Genomic DNA, 21,333 nt, shown 5'->3' on the forward strand with positions numbered 1-21,333 from the left:
CATCTGGGTGGGGCCCGCGCGGTCATCAGTCACCTCTTGGGAGGAGCGCTATGGTCACAGATGGAGATGAGTGGACAGAAGCAGGAGCAGGTCACAGGTTGTGGAGGGAGATGTGGAGATATATCTAGTCTGACGCCCTTGGGGATGTGCGTGGGGCCGCAGAGGAGGGCGGGGTGTCCCTAAAGCTAAAACGGCCAGAGGAAGAGTCTTTCTTGGCTCTTCCAGAGGGAGCCAGCCCTTCTAACCTCACGGCCTCAGCCCAGACAGAGTGGGTCTCGACTTTCGACCTTTGGAAAAAATTCAGTTTTTTAAAGACACTAAGGTGGTAATCTGTTACAGGAACGGGAACAGCATCCGCCTATCCGAGGGAAGGACTGCACACATACTCCCTCCCTGCACACACCGCAACCCACAGCTCTCACCACCCTTCCTGCTCACTGAGTGCTCGTCGCCCCTGCAGCTGTGACTATGACAGCAGAACTCGCACACTGTCCCTCCTTCTCCATGATGTCAGGGACAGATCTGTTCTTACGGGAGACCCTGACATCAGACTCGTTTCGTGCTTAAGTGCAGATCTCTCACTCGTTCAGTAGAGCAGGCACAGCTCCCTCTGACCACTCAAGCTGGAGGTGTCGCGGCTTCGGTGGGGCTGTTAGCCAGCAGAATGCAGGTGACCCGGGCAGGAGCACCGCCCCACGGAGCCAGGCAGCCTGGCAATCGCAGCCTCCACTAAGCCAGGACAGGCAGGCAGTGCGGGCCACACAGCACAGGGGACAGTTCCGGTCCTGGCTGATGGAGCAGTCAGAGTCACAGGGCACCACGCCCCTTGGGACCCAGAGCAACTTAACACTTTGAAAGTACGCCTGGAATTTTCCATTTAAAATTTCAGAGCACCGCTGACCGCGAGAGAATCGGAGGGGTGAAGGGTCTGAAGGGCTCATACAGACGAGGAGCTCCGGCTTAGCGTCTCCAGGACGCCCGTGGCTGTGCTCTACGGGGTGCAGTGGGTGTGCGGAGGTGGGGGCGTCTTGGTCACAACCTCACAACCAGAGGGGCCGTACGGGTCTCCGCTGCCCCCGCAGACACTGAGACCTTCAGGGGGCTGTGCTCAGCCACAGGCGAGGAGCCCGGACACTGTCCCGCGGGGACTGCCCTCCTCACAGGCACAGCCCTGATCCCCGGGAGGCTTTGCTGCACTCAGGGCTGACAGTGGCTGAGCACAGGATAGGAGAGCTCTTCAGGTTAGATCCATTAAAAAAGAAAATCAACGCAACTCTACATCACACTGTCCATTTCATACAGCACTCGCCAACTTGTGTGCTTACACTGTGATGCCCTTCTTCGTGACAGCTCCGTGCCAGGAGCAGGAGGCAAGGTGGGCTTTGCTGCCTCAAACTGGCCACGAGGACTTAAGACCTCAGCAGACGGTCTGCTCCAGCCCTGTCCCGTCTGTGGTCACAAACCTCCCACGTGTGCTCTGGGGCGAAGGGCAGGGCAGTGCCTGGGAAGCCATTATGTGCACACAGGCCGTCCGGGACTAAAACCCTGCCCCCCACACCCATGAGAATAAACCAAAGGAAGGGTCCCTCGGAGCTCCAGTCCTCCCCTGACCCAGCAAGGTCAAAGGTCAGGACCCTTCGCTTTCTGCTGAAAAGCCTCATGGTGACGCTCGGTCACGTTCACTTGAGCAGCAGTTTGGTTGCTGAGGCCGAACGGGCAGTGGACCAAGAACTCAGCGATGACAAATGGCAGTGCGGCCGGAGTCGGCTCAGGTCAGTACCTCTGCTCGCTCCTGCCCTGGCACAGATGCCAGCCCTGCATGTGCTAAACACACGCGCTTTCCTCCAATGCCCGCGCCTTCCGACCCGCCTGCCTGGCTGTGGGCCCTCTGCAGCCCGGGTACCAGTGAGTCACCATAGTGCCTCACACGTGCCCACAAGGCTCTTCCCACAGACAGCAGCTCCTTCCAGCCGCGAACTCCACAAACCCCGGGGTCCTGCCGCAGGGCAGAAAAGGCCCACGGTGCCTGCAGAGGTGGAGGAAGGAGGCGTGGTTGGGAGGAGCCACATGGGCACAAGAGTGACCACGGGACCCAAAAGACAGGCAGCTCCGCGAAGGCCAGTGAAGCCACGGACAGTCAGTGAGCACAGCCACCTCGCCAGCTGGGCCTGTGCCAGGCCACACAATGACCCAGGAAGGCTTTGAGCTGGCATCAAACCACACTCACAACCACGCGGAGCCCCCCACACTCTGTACAGCCTCTGCTCCCCTCACACGGAGCCCACTCCCTGTCAGTCTCACACCGTGTTTTGGGCAAGTCCCCACCTGCCACCCCGTGACCGGTGGAGAGTGTGGAATGGCACGGAGTGTGCTGAAAAGCACCAGCCTGCCTCACCAGCCTCCCCACCCACAGCATGGAGCCAGGGTCACCCCAGGGAATGGGGGAGAAGCAGCCCTCCCTCTGCAGGGGCTGGTGGGGACACAGTGAGAGCCTCCAACTGTGTCTGTGTTGGCAAAGTAACCCAGAGGGAAGGAAGGGCAAAGAAAAGGAGAACAAAAGACCCGACCACAATACCTGTGAGCCCCTGGATTCAACCTGCCTGAAGCCCACCTGTCTTCAAACTCAGTAATTATACCAACCAGCAATTCCCTTTCTGCCGACCATTCTGGGAGGGCTTTTGCTGCTGAGCACAAATGGAAATTCTACAACTTCCATGCAGAAAGATCACCTGACACCCTGGGGAAGCCCTTGTCAGATCCAACACCTCACTGGAGACCGGGCCTGCAGTGTGGCCTCACCAGAGAATGTCAGCTTGGGAGTCCAGCCCCAGCCTGACACCATGGGAGCCTGGCCAGGTCACCAAAGCTCATGGCCCCACTCCCATCTGGGAAGCAGGGTAACAACTGTCTCTATCATACAGGGCCCATGAAGACAGGGCTTACATCGAGTGCCTTATAATAGTGAAATGCTCAGATGCCAGCTGTTCATGCTCTTGGTGTCAGCATCACCATCACCACCACCACCACCATCACCATCACCATCACCATCATCACCACCATCATCACCACCATCACCACCATCATCACCACCATCACCATCACCATCACCACCATCATCACCATCATCACCATCACCATCACCACCACCACCACCATCACTGTCATCACCACCACCACCATCACTGTCATCACCATCACCACCAGCATCACCACCATCACCATCACCACCACCATCTCCACCACCATCACCATCACCACCATCACCATCACCACCATCACCATCACCACCATCTCCACCATCACCACCACCATCACCATCACCACCATCACCATCACCACCATCACCACCATCACCACAGTCATCATCATCATCATCGTTATTACCACTAGTTTGGTCACACTGCCCAAGCTGGGTCTTTGCTTCTGAAACCTGGACCACCCTGCTGCCTCTTTCTCCTGCCACCTGACCTCCTCCATCATAGAAATCAACACCCATCCACCTTCCGGCACCGATGCTTTTGCGACATGAAGCCCCTCTCCCCAGACACCATGGGACGCAGTGGTGTCAAACCCATGACACACGTGCTGTGTTTTTCTTTTAGGGCAAAAGATGCTCCCGTATGAGTTGTTCTTTCCAGACTAAATCCTTAATATTCAGGTTTAACTGCAGTGCTGGCACCTTGCGATAAACAAGTGGGTTTTGGGCTGCAGTCTGGGCACTCCTCTCTAAGAGGTTCGCCATCACTGATCTAGGGAAGTAGCTGTGGGCGAGCGGTGACAGGCTGTGGCCCTGGACGCCAGGGCTGGGGGCCCGAGCCTTGCAGTGCAGGTGCACAGCTCCGCTCTGTGGACGTCCGTCTCCCGCCCCAAGGCAGGGCTCGAAAGCTGAGCCCAACTCCTAGTGGAAAGGCAGCCTTGAGTGTCATTAAAATGACGAGTAAAGCAAATGTTCAAAACCACAGTAGCGACTTCCTGGGGATGAATTTTTTTTTTAGTCCACGTGTGGGGTAAAGAAAAGGCAGCAGGAGCCTCAGTGCGGCCCTCTCACCCCGCGGAGACAGGGCTCACCTGATTCACAAATCACGGTGCCCCCTCTGACACTGCCGGCTGGGAGGATGCTGCGCCCTGGGGGTCCCACTCAGTCCCCACAGAGGGAGGCCCTCCTCCCCTGAGTCTGTGCGGAAACCCCCGCACGCCCTACAGGCCCCCCATATGGCTGTGAGCGTGCTGGCATCCTGCTGCCAGCCAGGCTGCAGCTCTGGCCAGCCTCTCCTCGGCCCCCAGCCTCCCGCCTCCTCAGTGCCCACCGCCACACGGCCATCACATGTCAGCCTCTGTGTCTCCTCGTTCTCGGTGCCAGGGCCACAAAGCTGGATATGCGAACACAGACACAAACAGGTGGACCCGTGAGGGAAACATCGGCTAAGTGCCCCCGCCAGGCTCTGCCTCTTCTGCTTCCGGGCACCGCGGCCCTCTGATCACAGGGCTGCAGGCACTGTGCACCCACCATCACCCTGGGCACCGGTCTCGGCTCCTCCTCCCTGCGCCTATAATGCTGGCTGTCCCGGCACCCGTGCATCCCAGGCATGCCACCCACAACCAGCCACACAGCCCACCCGCCTCCTTCCCTGCTCCTTCAGCCCCGCTCTTACCTTCGAAGCTCCCAGCGAACAGGTAAACCCAGGTGAGGGCCGGGATGCACAGCAGGGTGAGTGAGGCCGCCAGGAATTTCCGCCTTCCCCTGCAGACGCCCAGCATCCTCCCGGAAGTGCTCTGCTAGTCCCGGGCTGGCGTCTCTGTCCGGGGCGTGGTGTCCTCAGCCTCCCTCATAATACTTTCTGAAAGGAAGAGCAAAGGACAGGGCTGAGTCCTCGGCACTGGACGTGGGTGCCCCCTGCAGAGAGAACTGTCCCAACGTCTCCTGGTCGGCAAGGCAGTGCTCAGACCCTGACTTTCTGCCTCACTGTCATCACGAGACATGGGAGGTGACACCGTAGGCTTGTAGCCCGTGAGAACTATTTACAGAGATGAGCGAGGGGCGTTCAGGGGACATGGAGACACACACACACACACACACACACACACACACACACACACACACGAGCTCCAGGAGGTGCATGGAGTCAGCACCTACTGCCTACCAACCACGAGCCAGGTGCATGCTTTCAAAGCCCAGACCACAGGGTGACTTCGAGGAGTGCAGTGGGGGGGGAACCAAGCCACATGGAGCGTCCCTGGCCCCCCAGGGTGTGACAGCCAAGATCTGCGTGGGGCTGACGAAGGTGGCTGCCAAGCCCTGGTGGTGAGGAGGGCAGACAGGTCCTGTGTCACGCAGCGGCCGGAAGGCCCTGTGGCAGGGTGAGGGCGCATACCAGGGAAGGGGGCTGCCGGGCCACAGGTGCACCTGCGTGAGTGGGACCTCAGCCACTGGGAGCATTGAGAACGGATTCCACAGGGCTGTGGGAGGGGCTTGCTCCTAACCGCAGCACTGGAGGTCACCCCGAGATGCTGGGGCACAGGACACGCTGCAGAGACGGACAGAGCGAGCAGGTGACCCATACCCAGCTGGAGAGGCTCTCCTTAGACCAGGACAGTGGACGGCCGTGAAGGGGTGGAAGAGAGACCAGCACAGGTCGGATGGCGCGGACGGGTCTGACCCAGAGGGCTCCCTGCCGCCCGGCCCCTCACACGGGTGTCGCCCGGTTTTGGGGGTCAGGCACAGCCATGTGGAGCCTCCTGCGGGCACAGCCACTGGGGACGGACGGCTCCCTGAGGCGGCAGAGGCCTGGGAGTGGCTGTCTGGGCACCCCAACCACTTGCCCACTGTGCGTCCTTCCTCCACTGTCACGGCCTCCCCTCCCGGACGTCATGTGTCCCGCACTCCCAGGGACACGGCTCCCCGCTGCCTCCGCGGTGTCTGACCACTGCTGAACGAGTCAGCAGGATCCAGTGCTGCAGGAGGCCGGACCGCCCACTCTGGAAGTTGCTGCTCAGCGGCTGCTGGCAGAAACGCCAGTGGACCGACCACGGCCCAGACCACGGCCCAGACCACGGCCCAGACCACGGCCCAGCAGGCCTCGGCCCAGCAGGCAGATTTGCGGAACGCCCTTCCCAGGAGCCCCAGCGGGCTGGAGGTACAGACTAGGAATCCCTTAGGGCACCAGGGCTGCTGAGGACCAGCTCCCCTGGGACGTTTGTATTCCAACGCCACAGGCCAGCCCTGCTAGTGAGACTGAGAGGAGGACCGTGTGCATGAGGGCTGGGCAGGTGGACCAGAGTTCAAGTCCAGCAGCTGCACCCTCTGTCCCTAAGTGGCCTTCGCTTGACCAGCTCTGCCAGGGGTGTGCGGGAGATGGGAACTGAATTCGACCGTGTTGATATCTAGGTAGTGCGTTAGAGAAGCAGCTCTTTAAAACCCTCCCCTCCATCAGCGGAGGTAAATTCCCATAGGAACACTGCCCAGTCCCGAGCAGGGCCTGCACAACCCTGCATCTGAAGCTAAACCCAAAGGCTGAAAACTGCTCGCGAGTTTGGCTTCTCTGTGACACTTCTGTGTGCCAAAATCACACTTCAGAGGAAGATCACCATCAGGACTCAGGCCAGGAAGCCAGCACAGGCACCCACACCGGAGGAGGGCAGGAGAGAGCTGGAACTCACAGCGAGCGTGAACAGCTGTGGGCACCCTGGCCAGCTCTGCTGCTGTGAAACAACAGTGCCCACCAGTGACCAGAGGCCCCAGGGGCTCCTAATGCATACACCCTCATGCCAATGCCACGTCCTCCTCTGCCAGGGCGGCCAGTGCCTCCTGAACATCTCTGCACTGATGGATGGGACTCCCGCTGAGGAGGAACACTGTAGAAGCCAGAAAAATCGTCACATGCTGCTAAGCCACAACAGCAAGAGTCAAAGCTCCATGTAAGCCAAGCGTGATGATACACATCCTGTGTCCCCAGCACACAGGAGGCTGAGGCAGGAGGACTGCTGTGAATTCAAGGCCAGCCTGGAACAGTGATACCCCATCTCAGAAAACTAAAACAAAAAACAAAACCCTCAATGCGTAGTTTAATTGCAGGTACCCTTCTGTCCAAAGTACTAAACTTTGTATAGATCAGCAAATACCCACATATCATTGTCTGTCTGTCTCTCTATATACATATAAATACCGATATTGATATCAGGTAAGCTCAAAATACATGGTGAATGTTTACACCTTAAAAATTAGCACAGTAAAAGATACACTGTTGTCAATCCCCTGAAAATCCTACCTCCTCTTCAAACACACTGACCCCATTCTACTCGCTACTTTCTGCAGCAGCTCTGGAGTCTTCTTTCCTGGGTGTCGTTATGAGAGGAGATCAGAAGTACAGTGACTGCTGCTGCTGAGTGCCAGTCAGCGGAAGGGCGCCGCACAGAAGCACCACGCTGACTCCTCATCACCTCGGCCCCCGGACCTGGCACCGCGTGATCTCCAGCTCCTCCCCACAGTCAAGATGACCATGAAACGGAAGCGGATGAATCCATTCAGGACACCCAGACAGCCAGGACAGTGCAAGTGAAGACCCTCAGGAAAGAGGACTCCGGAGCTGCTGTGGGAAGTGGCAGGGTGATGGATGTGTGCACAGTGGGGGGAGGAGTGTGCAGAGGAGTCAACAGCCACGTGTCTTTCACTGTAAAACATTTTTTCAACTTCAGCGTTCACCGTATGTTTCAATCACATCTCGTCATACATACACGTACACACAGCTATGCAGAAAGGCTTGCGGGTTGAAAGTTATCACTGGGTGTAGGATAGGGATACTTTCATGTCATACAAATGTGTACTCTACCACCCTTTACATAAGAAGCACACACTGCTTTTATAATTTAAAGACCACTGAAGAGTTTAATTCATTATGTCTCTGTGGGTTATTTGCAATTCAAAACACCTCCTCCCCGACCAGGCGGTGCCCAGGCCGAGCCGTGCTCTCCGTGGCATCCTCACTGGGAATCCCGCAGGCCACTGCCACTGAGGGGCTCTCGTCAGCCCCCGGGTTACAGCGGACTTTCCACAGGGCTCAGGCAGGAGGCGTCGCTGGGAACTGCGTGTCAAGATCTCTGGGATGGAAAACAAAGTCTAGGAAACGACACAGCCCCGTCCTCAGATCACTCAGTGTTCTAACTGATGCCAGGGGCACCCAGGGCTTTCACACTGAGCTGCATCACGGTGTCCCTTCCCGTCACGTGGTTCCCTGGGTCCCAAGGGGAACCCCAATTCTCTGGCTGCAGGGTAGCAAGTCCTTTTGGCCCCAGAACCTGCATGCCACGGATCGAGGGTAGCAGCCCGCCTGGGCCGCCGTCACGGCCTGGTCCACCGTCTTCTCCCAGCTCTGCAGTGAGAACTGCTCCTTGTCGCCTGGGAGCGCCACCCATCTCCTGGTCACCGGGAAAGCAAACTCCAGGGCCAGGTGGGAGCCTCTCTCAGCTCGTGGCATTTACAGAGCCCTGCAGTGAGGGGACTCAGCCTGGAGCAGCTGCACACGCTCTGGCCACAGAAGCCACCCAACTTACATCAGGAGGGAACCGCATGAGGTGCCGGGCGGCATCCAGCCAAGTTCCAGGGACAGGACACATGCGACTGGCTTCCTGCCGTGACGTCCACACACCAGGTGGAAGCAGGGAGCAAGGCAAGCGGACGCAGTTGGCCGCCCTCAGGGTCACGTGACTTCATAAAAGGAGACCTACTGAAGAGAACATGTAGGCACCCATGGCACACTCTTGTCATCCCAGCTACTCAGGAGGCTGAGGCAGGAGGATCACAAGTTGGAGTTAGCCTAAGTAACTTAGTAAGACCCTGTCTCAACATTTAAAAGTTAAAATTAAAAGGACTGAGAACGTAGCTTAGTGCAGTGCCTGGGTTTAATTCCCAGTGCCCCCCCAACACTCTTCTGCTTATGGCGGAAGGGCAGATTCTCCTGGGCCGACCGTTCGTCTGTCCCTGCTCTTACACACGGGACAGCCCGGCAGAGACTGGCAGGTGCAGCAGCACCCGGCGCCCCTCCCTGCGGGTGAACAGCCCTGCTCTGGGGCGGGAACGCAGCTGCTCTCCAGTGCTGTCTCAGATCCCAGCTTCTCCCTGGGAGCTCCTCTGGGCGTTCCCCGCCTCAGGGCCACACGCTGCGGCCCCGCTGCTGGGAGGTGGGGTTTCGGTGCTTCCCAGCCCCCAGTGACACTGAGCGGCCACTGCGGCTGACCACAGGCCAGGGAGGGCGGTGGGGCTGGCCGAGGCCCTGCAGTGCCCAGGCTGATGCCCAGCAGCGTCACTGGGGAAGGCTGACTACGGGCGGGCCGGATGCCACCTCTTCATCGAGACTGTCCTCCTCACAGGCTCGAGGGGTGCTCCAACCAGCACTCACGCCGTGCCCGGCTCCTCCAGAGCCACTCCCTGGGCCTGGGGAGGTGATGCTCATGACCCACTTCCCTGCGATTTCCCTAATTCCACCCCTTGTGCTGCACGCAACTGTAGAGCACCCTGTGTTACCACACGCCAGTGTTGCTAGGCTTGCAGGTGGGAGCTAGGGCCCACCACAGGTCTTGGGTCACAAAGGAGAGAACGGAGAGGTCATGCGACGCGTCCCCTTCAGACAGCACCTGCTCCAGCAATGTGCTACCAAACAGACCCCGCGCACACAGGTCCTCCCAGGGCCCGCTGCCCCGGCCAGACTGCAGCTCAGGGTGGCTGAGTTTATGTTTTCTTTCTGATGCAAGATCAGCCCTTCATCTCGTGCAAAGGCTACACAGGAAGCTGCCCGACAGAGTGTTTTGGTCTCAGTGCTTTGGGTTTTTACACCGGGAAGGGAAGACTTAAGCTGCCATGCCTCACATTTTCACTCCACTTAAGCAAACACTCAGCAGCTTTTAACAAGGGCCGTTACTACAAACAGCACTCCAGTGTACTGGTGGCTTGAGGGTTTCCCACCCTCCCACCACAGACTCTATCATTCTTAATTCCGAGGCCCTCGGAGACTCTGTATAAATAGCTCTGGTGGCAAATGATACGAACAGGGCATCCTTGCCAGTCATCCCGGTGTCCTCTCTTCCAGGGCAAGCCTGGGGCTGGGGCTACAGAATGGACGCAGCAGGTCCTGCCTTTCCGGAGCCTCAGGGCGTGAATGACCAACAGCAGATAGATGCTTACAAGACAGGTTCTCAGCAGGAACAGCTGAGCTAGGCCAGAGCACAGCAAAGGCTGGCAGGAGAGAGGGGGAGCCCCTGCTGGGGCCCACCTGAGGACGGCACGAGGGCATGCCAGGGGCCAGGGAGAGCGGAACTTTGAGCACGAGGTGGGCAGCTGGTAGGGAACCCACTGGACCTGGGACACTATGTGAAGACCTTGAACCTGGCCCTACAGCCCTTGGGTGGCTAAGGACACTTCCTGGGGAGGCTGATGGCATCCGTATTTAGGAGGAAGGAGGGCAACATGAGGACTGGTGTAAGAGAAAGCACAGGTGTTGAGGCCAGCGAAGGGTCATGGAGGGCCGCGCCTGCAGCCTTTCTTTGCGTGGGGCCACGCTCTGCCCTTCAGGTCCCAGGCAGGCTAGGGGCGGCGCCTGCCGGGCTGGGTGAGTTGCGTAGCCTCAGGGTTAAGGCAAGGCCTTCTCCTTTGCCAGGGACCCGTTGGGGGCTGGGCTGTGACCCAGTTCTGCTCTCGACCACAAGGCAGATGTGAAGTCCCCGAAATCTCACCAAACTCACAGGAGAAAGTCAGGGAGGACGCACCCACTCAGAGGACAGAGCTCGCCCTTGTTTCAAGCCAGAAAATCTAGAAATTGTGATGCATACACACCGCAGGGTGCTCTGACATTGAGGGATCTGAATTCAACTGAACAATGGCTGCAACAGTAATCCCCTGTCAGCCCTTTGGAATATGCCCCTGACTTGGGCCACGTACCCTCTCCTGTGACTGAGGATAGCATTTTCTTAAGATGGAATTCAGTAATGCAGAGTGAATCATGCTAACATGCGCAGGTCATTGCCAAGCGTGGGCTTGGTGAGACTGTGATGTGCAAGCTCATGAGGGGTGGTGGGCGCTCTCCCTGAGGTGCCAGGGCAGGGCCTGCTTCCAGCAATTTCTTGGCTTGTGCCAGCAGTCCTGGTCTTCACATGGCATTGCCCCGTGTGCCAGTCCATGCCCAGATATAAGGACATCCAGGCTCGCTGAGATGGGAGATTAGGGCATGGCAAGCTGGCTGGACAACTGAATGCCATGTGTCAATCACGGAGAGCTGTCCATCATGGCCCAGAAACGCACAGAGCAGCTTCACAGCCCTGCATGGGCAGCCCAGATCTGAGGTCAGAAGGAGGATATAACAGGCAATCACTGGCCTTGGGGCCACTCTCTTCTTGCTCTTGCAGTGGCCCACTCCATGTGCAGGGTATGTTTTCTCTTCCCTCTTCTTTTCTGCATAGCACTTCTCAGAGCGCTTCTTTTTCTTCTTCTTTTACCTTTAAATAAATATTCAACTTTTACATTTTCTGGCTGTCCCACCCAGTTCTTTGAAGTGAAAACAAGAACCCTTGAAGTGGACAACAAGGACCACTTGCCAGGCTTGTCTCTGGTAACAATACCAGAGGATCAGGGAGGGGCTCAGCTGGAGCCAGGACGACTTTCTCTGAACCAACTCTGTATGTTCAATAGCCCTGTCGCTGAATAATGCACATTTTGGGTGACATTCAACATAGGAATGTAGGGAAGATGTGCAATACAAACTGCAACTTTTACCTACCTGTGCAGTACTGCGAAGTTAAGGAAAACACCCTGGGAGGCTGAGTCAAGAAGAACCATTTCAGTTCTGTGGGGCCAGAGACACCCAGTTCTAAGCAGCCACTGTCAACAGCAGTAACATAGACTCAAGGCAGTTGGAGGCTGTGACAGCATCTCTGGGTCCCCCCCAACTTTGAAAGGCTACAGAGCTAGACTTCAGGGGTGCTCGGCCAGCAAGTGACCCTGTGAGCTGGCCAGACACTGTCTCTGGGTGTCGCAATCCCAATTATGTCAAGTGTGGGGCTCAATAAACCATCTCCGCCCCAGCACGCAGCACCTGCTCCTCTCGTCCAGAGTCCACGTGGAGACACAAAGACCCCAGCCCGGTGCACAGCTCTCCGCGCTTGGAACGACCCTTCACACTCCTACTTCCAGGTGAGTGTTCCGCTGCCACCTTGGAAGGCAGAGATGAAGCCCCAGGCACCCGGGCCGCTATAGAACATGAAGCTGCATATATGCACCTCACTGACGCAGCACACCACGCAGACGCAGACGCCCGCCAGCTGGTTAATAAGTGCTAGTTCATTAGTTGCGGGGCTGTCAGCGCAGCCCGGAGCGGTGATTACACACCAAGCCATCCCCGCCGACGCGGGGCTAAGTGCTTTCCATGTTTATCACCCGATTCATAACCGTGCTGTCTGGCTCTAAGAATCAATAGCCTGGTAGTTTTGGTATCCAATAAATTTGTCTTAGTTTGGACGTTTTTTCATTTTCCAGGCCACTTGAAGAGAACAGGATAAGGTAAATTGTTCCTCTCACAGCATTCATTTTCCAAATCTGTAATTTCACACTGAAGTGTTCCACAAGCTCAGTAAAGGCAAAGAGGGAAAGAAAGGGAACCCACAAGGGGCGTCCAAAGATCAAGGAAGCTTGCAGCTGGGATCGTTTGGGACAACCCATTAAACAAGTGCGACAGGACCAAATGTCAGCGGGTCCACCTAGGGTGGCCATCATTCACCTAACAAAGGATGTCTGCCCAGCACTTCCGACCTCCAAACTTGATGCTAAGTGACTCAAGTAAACTGTCTCGCTGGTCCTTCCAGGACAGGTTTCTGGGGAAGTGCCACTGCTTTACGCACATGCGCACACACGCGTGCACACACAGAAATATATTTATTTCTTTCCGCACTTATACACGACACCGAAACAAAGAAAAGCAAGCAGTGGCAACTGAGTCCAGGACCCCCGCATTCACGCCGGGAAGACAGCACGAGGAGGAAGCGCTCTTCCAACACACACCTGTTTTGTGCATGGGGAAACTCAGGCTCAGACAAGGGGATGAGCCCTCAGTTATCCCGAGAACAAAGGCCCGGGTGAAGTCCAGAGTCTGAGCTCTTTGCTTCTCATTCTGCTACACTGGTTTTAACTCCTCTTTCTTTAAATCTTTACTAAAGATTTACTAAAATTTACTCCTCTTTCTTTAAATCTTTAAAAAGTTAAAGCATGGGAAGCTTTCAATCTGAAAGCATTCAAGGCAAGAGGGGGAGAAAACTAAGAATCTCCCAGTCCAAATCCACATTGAACTGAGCGTAGATCTTTTAATACAAATTTAAGTAACATGTTGAGATGTAAGAGAACATGGCATTCCATCCTCAGAGAAGTCTCTCCTGCTTTGAGGAGACACTTGCAGATAATAAAAAGCACAAAACAAATCTTTATATTACACATGCATCACCTGTACTGACTCTTAGACAATGCTGGGTATATTCATGCAGTATATATAAATACAGTATTTGTACTATGCATTATATATACTACATATACAGTGGCATGTACATAAAGAATGGGTAAGATACATGTCACTTTACTTAAGTTAGCCATCCTTTTTATGAACTAGGAAACCGAGATACACAGATGTAAAGATATTTGATTATAGGTTAAATACTATAATTCAAAAATCCAAAATCCCAAATCTCCAAAAGCTGATTTTTCAGGGCCTAATATGAACATGGAAAACTTCACACCATGAAACTTTGTTTCATGTACAAAATTATTATCTTATTGTATAAAATCACCTTCAGGCTATAGGTACAAAGTATACATGAAACATAAACGAATTTTGTGCTTAGACTTGGGTTCCACCTGCAAGATTTTATAGCATATCCAAATATCCCAAAATTTAAAAAAGTCCAAAGTCCAGAAGTCTTCTTGTCCCAAGCATTTCAGATAAGGGTTTCCCCAAACCTGTAATTGGTGAGCCACAGCTGGAAGCCAGGGCAGGCTCTGGGGCCAGTGCTTTCAGTTATTTCCGGAGGGGTGACTGCGTCCCAGCTACCTTGAGGACAGCTTCCACGTGGGAAGAAACCAAGATAGCAAGAAGCCCTGCGCTATGAACTTCTGGCAAATGAAGAAACAAAGGAACCAAAAAACCAAAGCAACACAAAGCAAGTCTAAAACCTATGTTTACTGATCACAGGGCCAACCGGGGGAGAAAAAAAGAAAAGCAATTTATTCGTGTTTACATGCACTTTCAGGCCCTTCGTCAAAACAAATGAGTCTGTCTGCCAGATGAGATCTCAATTTCCCAAGTTCATTAGCAGCGGAAGCATAGAAAGGGTCACCTGACAATTTGATAATTTGACTTTTGTCAAAGCCACTTAAAAAGAAAAAAATCCAAGCTGTCACAAGAAGCAGGAAATGGCCCTAGATCCATTTTTACTCTATCCCGGGCTAAGAGGAGCAGGTATTTACAGACATGAGGCGTGAGGTCCCCACGGCCAGGCCGGCGTCAGGGAAATGGGGACGGGGAACGGGGAACTGGGATGGGGTACGGTATGGGTGGGCAAACGATTTCAACACACCAGGCTGAAAGGACAGAGGCAGCGAAGTGCCTGGGGCCAATCCTCCAGCCTCTGTATTACTCCTATTGCTCAACCCTGTAGGTAGCAAAAACATACTCTATTACAAAACCTAGCATTCAAGAGGAAAGGAGGAATTCCTCAGGAAGCCCCTGGGTCAGCCAGGGACAGTATTCAGATGTGGGAAGGACAGGGAAGGGACTTCTGGGTCCTACAAAGGTCCTGTACCCACTCACTTCCCAGTGGCAAAGGACACTGAGGTTCCCACCTGAACATGTTTGCTGGGTCCCCTCAGGGATCCCCAGCACGCTTCTCCCCAGGTGACCCACCGCAGGCTCCAGGGTGCAGTTCAACAAGTGAACCCTCTCTGGAGGAAGCAGGCATCCCTGCATGGTCACACTCCCCAGGGGTGGGAGCGATTCCCAGGAAAAGGGCGACTCTTCTCTCCAGGAGTCTGAAATGGCAAGGAAGGTCAGGCTTCGAAGGCCGTGCAGGGCAGTGTGTGGGTCTCGTGCCTGCCCATCCCCGTCCGCTGCACTCCGCAGGACCCTGCACCTCAGCTGGCTCCAAGGAAGAGTGGCACATGGCAGAGGGCAACAGTTCATTTTTTGGCGGCAAAAAATGACAAAAGTAGCCAGAGCAAAAGGGAGGAGTAGGCAGAAAGAGCAAGCTTCTTTTCCTCCCTTACACTGCATGCAAACTACCCACCCCAGGGCGGGTGCAGCACTCACACCCATAATCTCAGCATTGGACCATAAACTCTAAAAGTCCACCCCATGACTGCATGAGGCTTTGGGGGGACATCCAGACACAAACAATGACATAGGCTGAACTCAAAGGGAAGCCGAGGGCCCTGTCCACCTACAGTTCCAGAGGCCAGGGCCTGTGTGTCCAGCTAGCCCTTGGTCATGCCAATGCACCAACCATCACACCTGGAGCTCAGCAGCCACCCAAAAGCTGTGTGTGGGGGAAAGAACTGGGTCCCATGAGTCCACAGCAGGCCCTGAAATGCAGCTTTCTCACTAACACCAAGAAACGTCCAGCTAGCTGCCTCAAAAGGCAATAAACATCTGCTAAGAGAATAAGAAAACTAAAGTGGTTCTTTTCCATGAGGCATATGCAGCTCAGCAGAAATACTTACAATTCACAGCGCTGAGGACTGGGGGTTATCTTTGTGCCTTCAAAATTATGATGAAAGCCCAGGTGATGCCTCTGTGGATGGTGACCGGCATTTAAGTTCACCCTGCCTGTCACAGTCAGAACCCAGTCCAGAGCCTGCTCTAAGCAGCAGCTCCCCAGGTCCTGGAGACGGAGGACGCCACTGAGCTGCTCTGAATTACGTTCTCACAGCAACACACACTCAGAATATTTATTCAGGTAACTCCACATTTTCAATCTTTCTTTTTCTTTCCTAAATGCCCGCAGGTGGATGTCCTTCCAAGGTGAACGCCAGGTAAGTTCTGTGGAACACACACGCTGGTACTTTTCTTCTTCTACACCACAAACAAAATTTCCTTCACAGAACATGAAGGAAGGAGGCTTGTTTCATGACCTGTATGAGTTGCAACGAAGAGACTTTCAAATGAAGAAAGAACCCATCCTCCTGGAAGTAAGAGAACTCACAATTGATGCGATAAATGGTCAGGACAGAAGGGTCCACCGGCTGCACCTTTCGAAGGTCACAGAGGATGTGGGCAGGTGGAGGTCACGGGTACCATGAAGTTACAAGGAGAGAATCAAGCCCACACCAGGGCACAATCCCCAGGTGACTTCCTCGGGATTCAGGGCAATGGTGGCACAGAGGGGACAGGGTCACGTGGGGAAAGGTTGTGGGAACATCCAGTCTTCAACTGAAGAAGCAGAAAGAAACTAGATTGGAAGACTTTCTATAAAATCATTATACATTTTTGGTTTTATTTTGTTTCTGGAAATGCTGCTTCTTCAGGGAAAAACTGTCCTTTGACCTAAAAACTCATGGCACACAATGCCTTCCTCTTGGGTTGCTGGGCATTTTATGGGTAAACTGCCAAGCGACACAGACTGTTGCATGCAGAGGCTACGGCCAAGGCTTTGCCAGTACTGACACCATCAGCACTGTTCTTCTGCTTCTGTCTCGACCAACACTACCGCCATTTCCCAGCAAAAATGCCCCACGTCCTAATTGGGAGAAGAAACATCAAATGCCTATTGGGGGCCTAGTGGGTGTGGGGATCAGTGCTTGACCCTCTCCCCTCCCCACGCCCAAGGGCGGGCTTTGTCACCACAGTCCTTGTCTGTGTGGCTGAAGACACCCATGGAGGCTGCCTGGGGTGCCCAGGCCCCGGCTGCTCAGTGGCAGGCGAGGGTGCGATCAGAGGCGCCCACTCCGAAGTCAGAGGCACTGTCAGCCTGCGTGAGCAGCAGCCACGGCTGCCAACCCCTGGGATTGGCTAGAAGTGCAAGGACCGCTGGGAAGGGTGCTGCTTAGAGACCCGGCACCCCAGAGGCAGGGTGCTGGGGACGGGAAGATGGGAGAGGGGTCTCCAAAGCCCTGCTGCACTCCTGCCTGCCAGGGTTATGGGGCAGGACCTGGGCAGACACAGGATGCGGCCCCGCCCCCAGTGACTGGATGCCACTAAGCAGGCGTGGCTTCCGGGAGCACCCCTGCTCGCCTGGCTGCTGTGCGAGGCAGAGGACCCCAAGTCCTGGCCTTCCCAGCCTCACACCCGCAAGCCAGTCTGGTTCACCCCTCTGCAGCCTGAGGCGTTCTGTCACAAAGGTAGAAAAGGCTAAGATGGCATCTGTCATTCCCTGAAGGCCACACTACACAGCGGGAGGGTGCGCGGCAGAAACACATCACACCAGTGTCTTCCTGCATGTGGCCGGGAGCCGCCCAGCCCCGAGCGGCCACTAGCCACACCGACACCTCTCACCCTTCCAGTAAGGGGACCCACGCTCCCTTCCCACTGGGGCCCAGGCATCCCCAAACCCAGGACTGAAAAAGGAAGGGAAGGGGTTGGGGTGGGAGGAGACGGGGCACTGGCGTCTAGCTCACGCCAGGGGCAGCCCCCAATATCCGCACGCAAAGCCGCGGTGCGTGCCCGGAGAGGAGACCGAGCGGGGTTCCGGCCAGGCTGAGCGATCACCGGCAGTGCTGTGAAGATTTATGAGATGTTTACCAAGGCATCTCAGAGATAAGTGTTCAATACGGCATTATTATTCACATTAGCAATCCCAGAAAGAGCTGGAAAACATGCTCTGAAACTCTAAAATGCCATTCTCTCTCTCATCACCCAGGATCGCTACAGGGCTGTCAGTTTTAAAAATAGCGTGGCTGGAGGAGAAAAGGAAACAGCCAGCCCTCTCCCTCTGATGAAGGACGCCAGACTTCTCCAGACTCCAAGGAGCAACGACAAAGTCAGCCTGGCTCCTCCTGGCATGCATGATGCCCCGCAGGACGGGCACAGGAAACGCGGGGTCTGGGCGCAGCAATTCCCAGCAGCCCCGCACCCCCGCTTTGTTTACACCCTGACTTAACTTAGCTGCGGATACCGCACCACTGCATGAAACAGGAGGCCCCGTGCCCGAACCTGGAGCCAGCGTGGACGTGGGCAGAGCGCGGGACGCCTTCTCCGAGCTCAGCCTCCAAGCACAGCTGCTGCTGCCTCCCAGCCTTGCCCACCTCCCAGAGGACCCGGGGAGCCCTTCGCCCGGGCAGAGCCTTCTCCAGCACAGCTAGCACTCGCGCCCACCTCCCACCCCCGCTGCACCGATCCTCACCCCACACGCTCCGATTTCAGCCTGTCCCACCCCACCTCCCTCACAACCACCGTGGGGGTGGGCACCGCCTGCTCTCATGCCAGCAGATCTAAAAATAAAGAAACACTAATAAGGAAGGAATTCACAGTGGCGGCTTTCTCTTCTGCAGAGGGGAGTTTTGGTTTCCTCCTTGCTGTGGGGCTTCTCTCCTACATCTTCGGGGAAGAGCAAGGTTACTGGTGCTGAGGTAAAACAGGGCTTGAGCACTGCTCGGCCTCGAGGAGCGAGGGGACAGTCTGCGCTGGGGGCGCCACCTCTCCACACCCAGAAGCCTCCGCAGACCCGGTCAGGCCCCAAGCCGCGGGGCTGGCAATGACCGAACTGCACAGGGGGACAGGGACTGGGACGCTGGCCCACCGACCAGTGCGGTTCACTCTTCTCTGTAGATGGAGGGGAGGAGCCGGAGCCTGACCCGGCCCAGGGCTAGAGATCCACGCGGGACCTGGCTCAGACCGAGGCCGTCCATGTGGCCTCTTGGCCAGAAGGGCGCTCAGGAGCAGCTGGGGGTGGCACAGTCAGACCGGGGCTGGAGCAGCCGATCCCGGCAGAAGGGTGTGAGTCCAACGTCAAGAGCGACAGAACTGGGGGTGCGTGGGCATGCTGCTCACACAAGGCCGCCAGGGCACCGGAGGACGCGGAGTCTGTCCGGCTCCCGCACCACGAGAGCGCACAACTCTCGCCCATCCCGTTCTGGGACAGCTGGTCCCCAGAGAGGTTTGAACTCAGGCCCCATCTTTGTAAGCCTGGACTACTGAGTGCCAAGCCCCACCTCCTTCACTGAAAAAGCGAGATGGCACAGAGCGCCAGGTCCACGGCTGCCGAGGCTCGGCTCGGGTAACTGAATCCTCAGCACCATGCAGGTGCACAAGGAGTGCCTTGGTGCCCCGGGCCTGACAATCATCCCAGGACTGCCTGACAGCCACTGTCAACCAGATGGAACCAGCCCGACCTGAGCAGCAACCGGGACGACGCATGCACAGGCGGGCACTGCGTGCACGGAGGGGAGAGAGAGAGGGAGAGAGAGAGGACCCATGGCAAACACAATGGCTGAAATGTGAACTCCAGAGCCAGGGACGGCCCAGTTCACAGCCTGCCTCTTCCAGGCCCCGGCTGTGTGACTCTGTGCAAGTCCACTGACCTCGCTGGGCCTCACTTACTTTCTCTGTGAAGTGTGAGGAAAACTGTACACACCTGGCAGGCGTCTGTAAAGTCTAAGTAACTCAGTCTATACGAAATAATGAAACCCATTGTGTTCAAATACCACAGCGTGACACACTCACACCCCTGCGTACTCAAATGTGCAACCTGACACCTCTAAGAGAGGCTGTCCACGAGGCCCAGGGCACGGAGAGCTGGCGTGGGGACTCTCGGGAGGGGAGGGACCAGAAGCAGGTGGGACAGGACTCTGGGTCGCCTCAAACCCTTCTGCTTGCGAGGACACCAGCAGGCTGATCAATGGAACATCCGCACCTACTTCTAGCCTCGGCCCTCTAAGAGAAGGAGAAATATCAAAAAGAAAAAAATCCCCCAAAACAAGAAAACAGAAACTCTTACGAGAAAATAAAAATTATCCCACAAAATAATATATCCAAGGAGGAGAAAAGTCAGGAACATTTGTTCTCCAAGTATTATTATCACAGCAAAGAACTCAGTCAGAGTAACCAGAGAGAGACATAGCAGTGCCCTCTGGAGGGGCGGAGGGTGAGCCAAGCCGCGATGCGTACGGGGGGGAGGGGGGGGTGGTCGACGCGTCACCATGGTGATGGGACAAGATGCCGGTTCCCTCGGAAGCATTCCAGAGGTGAGGGTTAAGACACGCACAGGTCGCAGCAGAAGCCAGAGAGGAGAGGAGCCCAGGGAAAACTGCAGGTGTGCACACAGCTGGGCGGGGAGAGCAGAGGGAGGAGCCAGGCCTGGGCCCTGGGTGGATGGCACCCTCCTTCCCATCCTCTGCTGCCTCCTGACCCGGGAGGCCTGGCGGCGGGAGTGCTGCACACTGGCACTGGAGCTCCAAACCTGACGTGGGCCCTGGATGCTCTAGAGGCCCTGTAGACGGGCAGAGCAAGTGCTGGGGCCCTGCACACAGGCGGCTGCAGGCCTGGGGATCACGCAGAGAGGACCACGGGGGCGGCCCACGTCACAGGGCCAAGACACTGGTGCAAATGCAGAGCCAGGACATCACCCAACCCCTGCATCGGAAGGATTCCCCCAGAATTCCACGCGCCACACTGCCCCAAGTAGGGCACGGACCCCCAGGAGCGGGGCCACACAGCGGCCTGGAAGCGGCCGTCGGTGTCTGGCATCCGACTGCACCTAATGTGCTGGGACCGGGCTGCAAATAGCAGAACGGAGAAGTCCACCAGGGAGTTCTGGCTTCCGGTCTGCAAAGATAGCTTGCACGCTTTCATTCACTGTTGTCCCCCAGCTTCCTGCACTCTGCGTCTTCCCTGGGAAATTACTGACAGCAAGTTGAGGCCTAGCAGGAAGGAGAGCCTGGAGGTGCTTGCTGCCGTGCAGCGTGGCCACGGGAGCAGAACATGGCGCCTCGGGGCCGTGAGATGGCACATCTCACGGAGAAGGTGCTGGGTGCCCAGGAGGGGAGTGGGCACCTGCAGGAGGGCACCCTCGAGGCTGCCTGACCACTCGAGGGGTACTTCAGGAGCAGTACCACAGCTCCCGGGGAAACAGGCTCGGCCACAAGGGGAGGAGAAGGGCAGACAGCTAACTCTCTCACAGGAAGGGACGCAAGCAAGAATGATCTGCAGGGGTAAACAAGAGCAAAAGTGACTGTGGTAGGCCGCTTAACGACACAGATCTCTGCCTGCTGGGATGGGGACTGGAAGGGGACCTTGGCCCTGGTGAGCGGGGCTGGGGGCTGGGGGCAGAGGTGCACATGTACCCATTTGCGGTGTGCGTGTGTGCGGCTCTATGCAGTGG

At 56.3% G+C, this 21,333-nt stretch overlaps 1 protein-coding gene across 1 annotated transcript in view; it reads right to left on the reverse strand.

Annotated features, from left to right (window-relative positions):
* The window catches only part of Large (like-glycosyltransferase), a gene marked incomplete in the record, with an annotated part of 333,637 nt that overhangs the window by 243,421 nt on the left and 68,883 nt on the right, over window positions 1-21,333 (reverse strand). The window contains 1 exon segment of the mRNA XM_005374653.2: window positions 4,653-4,838. Within this exon segment, the coding sequence (XP_005374710.2) occupies window positions 4,653-4,758 (106 nt within the window).

The sequence above is a fragment of the Chinchilla lanigera genome, unplaced genomic scaffold (genome assembly GCF_000276665.1).
Source record: "Chinchilla lanigera isolate Chin_1 unplaced genomic scaffold, ChiLan1.0 scaffold00004, whole genome shotgun sequence".
NCBI lineage: Eukaryota > Metazoa > Chordata > Mammalia > Rodentia > Chinchillidae > Chinchilla > Chinchilla lanigera.